This window comes from Meleagris gallopavo, chromosome Z (genome assembly GCF_000146605.3).
Source record: "Meleagris gallopavo isolate NT-WF06-2002-E0010 breed Aviagen turkey brand Nicholas breeding stock chromosome Z, Turkey_5.1, whole genome shotgun sequence".
NCBI classification, from domain to species: domain Eukaryota; kingdom Metazoa; phylum Chordata; class Aves; order Galliformes; family Phasianidae; genus Meleagris; species Meleagris gallopavo.
Window position 1 is genome coordinate 1,207,961 of NC_015041.2, and position 4,533 is coordinate 1,212,493.

A 4,533-nucleotide genomic window follows, 5' to 3' on the forward strand; every position below is an offset into this window, starting at 1 on the left:
AAGAGAAGAAACACCAAAAAAAAAAGTCACATCATTTGTTTTCCAGCAGCCCAATTCAGCTTGGTGAGTTTTAAATAGTTTTGGTCATCAAAGTGTTGGAAAGAGTTCTCTCTATTTGCAGGGTTTGGTCCTCTTAAATAAAAGATTTTTGCTTTTGTTTCTCCGCTGCTCTCCATTCAGCAGTGCAAAACCATCCAACACATTCTGCTTTGGATTGGACGAGGCACCTCAACTTGGTGCTATTTGCCACTGATCTTCCAATGAAATCAAACAGCTCCATCCTGAGCGAGCACAGCTAAAAACCCTCAAACCCTCCTTGTTCCTCACAGCCACCTCTGTTAGAGCAATTCTTCCAAGGGCCAACTAACAGAAAAACTGCAATAAAATTAAAAAAAAAACACCCACACTCACCACCAATTCCTTATTCTCATCCCTGATTCTCCTGTGTAGGAGAGCTCGGAGTATGTGAGGATAACTTGGGGCACACCCAGCACTGAGCATACAGCACAGAGCAGATCATTTCATGTGCTGCTGTAATCCATGTGTGTTAGCAGCTAGAAACACACAGGAACTTCAGGCAAGTGTCAAATGTGTCGCTTTTTTTTTTTTTAACTTACATAAGAAGGAAGTGGGAAGACCCCCGTCCCACCCCTGCAGGGAGTGTGGACTGCTGCAGCCCCAATTGCTTTTTCAGGCTCTCTGCTCACAGTTCAGCACGAGGAGCTCCTCCTGGGGCTGTACTGAAAATATTTACTCTGCCACAGATACCACAAAACCCTGCTGCAGATAGAGCCTAGCTGCAGATACAGCCCAGCTGATGCCTGCACACCACTCCCCTGTCCCCTTCCAGGTCAAACTGAGGATACTGAACAGAACAGGGGGGGAAAAAAACAGGTTTTGGGTGTGGTGCTGACTTGCTGTTTGCAGGCAGTGCTGTCAAGGAGCTGCTAACCTCGCTGATCCCATCAGGTGCTTTAGCACAGGGCTTATCACTAAGCTCTGCCCGGCATGGGGCACAGGGCTATAAACGGCTGCTGTCAGCCCAGCTGCACTGCTGGGCCTCCCCAGATGTTGAGGAGAAACAGCTGTTTGCGACTGAACTCACCCAAGATGCAAGGCTTTGCTGTTCTGCTCTCCATCTCCCAGGCTGGCCTCCATTTATCCGCGCTGATGGTGCTGTTAAATCCTGCTGACACGCTGCAAATCCCTGTCCTGCTGGAGGAGAACACGGCACCTTTTGGCAGTAACCAGCCTGTCGGTGCCCAAACCAACCCTTCTGCACAGAGGGTGGGCAGAAAGCAGGGCGGTGGAAGGACCAAAGATGGTGCACAACCCAACCCTGCAACCGTAAGCAGGGCAGGGAGCTCCGACACACCATTCCCACCCATAACTCAGGCAGAGGGAGGACTTCATCCAGCACACGTGTGCTTGGGGAACAGAATGGGGCTGTGATGAAGGGTGGGATGATGAGGGGTCGGCCCAGGGTCATGCAATGAGGTGTCAAAAGGCCCTGCTGGACACAGCGGGGCGTCCAACCAGGCCAGGAGAGGTGATTCACAGGTGTGTCACTGATCAGGAGAGAAGTTCTGCTCTCTGGCTTGCCCGGCTTGAGTGAACGGACAATATTATCAAAGGAATGACAAGCGGCAGCTTGGAGGAAGACTCTGAGAGCCAGTGAATCCTGCACTAACAGGGGAAGAGCAAGATTATCATAATTAGGTCAGCTGGTGATCAGCTTTCTCACAGGCACACATGCCCACGAGCACTACTGCACTGCCATAAAGTGGCAACGTCCCCACGGAGCCAATAAACCCAGACACAAGGTTTAACCCAGGACAGCTGCCCCAGCCCAGCCTTCCACAGCAAGGCACAAGGTCTCTCCTCCCACTTCATCAAAGCCAGAAGAAACCTCTTCCCAGAGGCAAGCAGCCAGGAGGTGTAGGCTGAGCTCTGGAAGAAGGGCTCAGGTCAATGTAAGGCTCGAAAGCACAACAAGTGAAGGCTCAAGCTCCGGGAGGCAAGGAGCAAAGAGGATGACTTCGCTATAGGGTACATACAAGCTTTTCCCCGTGCAAAGGGAGCTGGAGGTTTCATGTTATCCATCTCTTCCTCCAGGCCGGATCGCACCAGCTCTGCCATCCCAGCAGCCTTAAGGCATGGCACAAGGAGATGAAAAGGCCCCAGCTCCAGACCTGGAGGAGGAATTTGGCTGAGCTCACCTCCAGATGTCTGACACTGGCCCAAGCAAACAGGAAAGGGAGACCAAAGGGGAGGATGTGCATGCTGTCCTGCCCCTCCTCTTGCTTCCTCACCATCTGTACCATGGCAGAGCATCAGCTGTCTCCAATTAGGCTGTGCAACCCTGCAGCCCAACCTCCAGCCCCATGTGATGCTGTAGGAAGCGAACACATTACTGCAGAAGCTCTCAACCCAGCATACAGCCTCCACCCTACACACCTACCTGCCCCATGGATGCTTCATGCAACCATTACTTCCCCACAGTCATTACAGATCCCTGCCCAAAGACCAAGAGAACTCCTTAAAAACACGTGGATATTTCCCATATTACCCCTAGATTGTGCAGAAGACCCTTGTGCTCAAGGCTGACGTTCAGCCTGCCAATCCCTCCCTCACCCTCCCAAGCGATGCTCTGATGCTGTCCTGTGTCCCAGCCTCTCTCCAGCAAACCACAATGCAACAGCTACCATTTCTCACACATTTGGAATCAAGAGTTCACCGCTTTTTTGTTAAAATAATTGCCTAATCAAATGCATCACTTCCAAGCTGACACTCCTCCTAATGTTTTAATCAACAGATGTAGATGCTGAGGAGAGAGCTGATGTGGCCTGAGTTACTGTAAGCACTGCGAGGACACGACCATGTCTTGTCGTTGGCGTCACTGGATGACGTGGAACCCAAGGGGAGCAGAGCAGAGAGTCAGCAAATGCCAGAACAGTTATGCTGCTGAACAACAACAAGCCAGGTAATGAATGGCTACATGATTTGGTTGGAATTCTGAGAAAAAAAAAAAGTTGGACACAAGCAAACCAAACCCCACCTGAAGCACAGCTTGGTGATGGCCAGCCTCAGCTCCACAGCACAGCCTGCCATCTCCGTACAAAGAAGTGCAAATTCCCCAGTTCCACAGCCACAACCAGTGATCAACTTATCACCAAGCGGGCTGGAATCACAGAGCCATTGAACCATTAAGGTTGGATAAGACGTCAGAGATCCCCAGGTCCAACCCCAGGCTCACTGATCATATTCCCAAGTGCCACATCTCTATGGTTCTTGAACAGCTCTAGGGATGGTGGCCCCTCCACCCCCCTGGGCAGCCTGTGTCAATGCCTGACAGCTCTTCAGAGAAGAATTTTCTTTCAGTGTCCAATCTGAACCATTACCTCCTCTCCTATTGCTTGTTTCCTGGGAAACCAGATATTTATAAGCATCTCCCATTCAACTTGTGCATTACAGCTAGCACTTCCATCAGAAAGCCTCCCCTGGTACACAGGTTCATGAGAGGAAAACCACATAAGGAACAGGGGAAACGTGCCTCCTGCATGGCTACCACACCGTATCCAGAAACATCTGACAGAACCGGACGGGTCTGCTTCGACAGAGATCTCAGTAAGGGTGACATGCGACTCGCGTCCCCAGCTCTTTGCGAGATCCTGGGGTCACCAAGGACATCTTATGGGAAATTCAAAGAGATACCTTTGCCACCTACAGGAGCAGCTCAGTATCAGAACTCTTATCAAAAAACCTGCGAAAGCCTAAAATTCACCACTCCCCAAAATCCAGCGCTGTCAAAGCGGGGTCAAGTCCCCACTGCGTGCATCACAGACCAAAGGTGAGGACAAGCTAGGAAGCATCAGCAGCCCTCCTGCTAAAACCATTGAGAAACAAGGGCATGCAAGCTACAGACAACCCAGGAGCTGAAAGTCATAAACAAAGGGTTGCCAGAATTTCCTAAGCAGGTCAAGAACACCTTCTGGCTTTGAGCGTTGGGGTTTGGTGGGGAGAGGAAGGATTCTGGGTAGGCTGGGTTTGTAGGTTCCCCTCAGAGCAAAGTGATGCTGCAGCTGGCGGTGCTGGCTTCCAGCAGAAGACAACAATTAAGCTGAAACAAATGCACTCTTTTTCTTGCGACGCAGCACATGGCCCGCCATCTCTCCAAATGACCCCAGACAAGCCCATTCCCCTCTGCTGCTTGTAGGGCTCACAGGTCCCCAGGCTGGCAACTTGTTCTCCTCAAGCAGTGTGCTGTGAGGATACGCCTGGCACATCGTCCGCCCCCAAAACGTGCCTTTTCTCACCCAAACATGGGGTGAGGAAGCAGACGGGCTGCTGTTGCATGGAGTGCTCATACGGTGAGGTGTGGGGGGAGCAGAGCTGAGCCGGCAGGGATGACAGTGCAGAGGCAAGAGAGGAATGGCTGAGTCACTTCCTCCCCCACAGCCCTAAATAGACTAAGGAAAATCGTTCTGTGAGCTGACAAGAAAGGAACAGAATCCCCAGAAAGAAAAAATTAAG

General features: G+C 51.2%; 1 protein-coding gene across 5 annotated transcripts in view; it reads right to left on the reverse strand.

Annotated features, from left to right (window-relative positions):
- CTIF (cap binding complex dependent translation initiation factor) overlaps nt 1–4,533 on the reverse strand; it is a 92,305-nt gene that overhangs the window by 83,909 nt on the left and 3,863 nt on the right. The window contains exon 1 of one of the 5 annotated variants that reach the window (XM_010725145.2): nt 1,106–4,474. The exons of 1 other annotated variant lie outside the window; for it this stretch is intronic. In XM_010725145.2, coding sequence (XP_010723447.2) covers nt 1,106–1,489 — 384 coding nt within the window. In that variant the 5' untranslated portion in view covers nt 1,490–4,474. Of the gene's footprint in view, nt 1–1,105; nt 4,478–4,533 lie in introns of those variants that run through there. 3 more of the 5 variants (XM_019610272.2, XM_010725146.3, XM_010725147.3) reach the window with 3 other exon arrangements.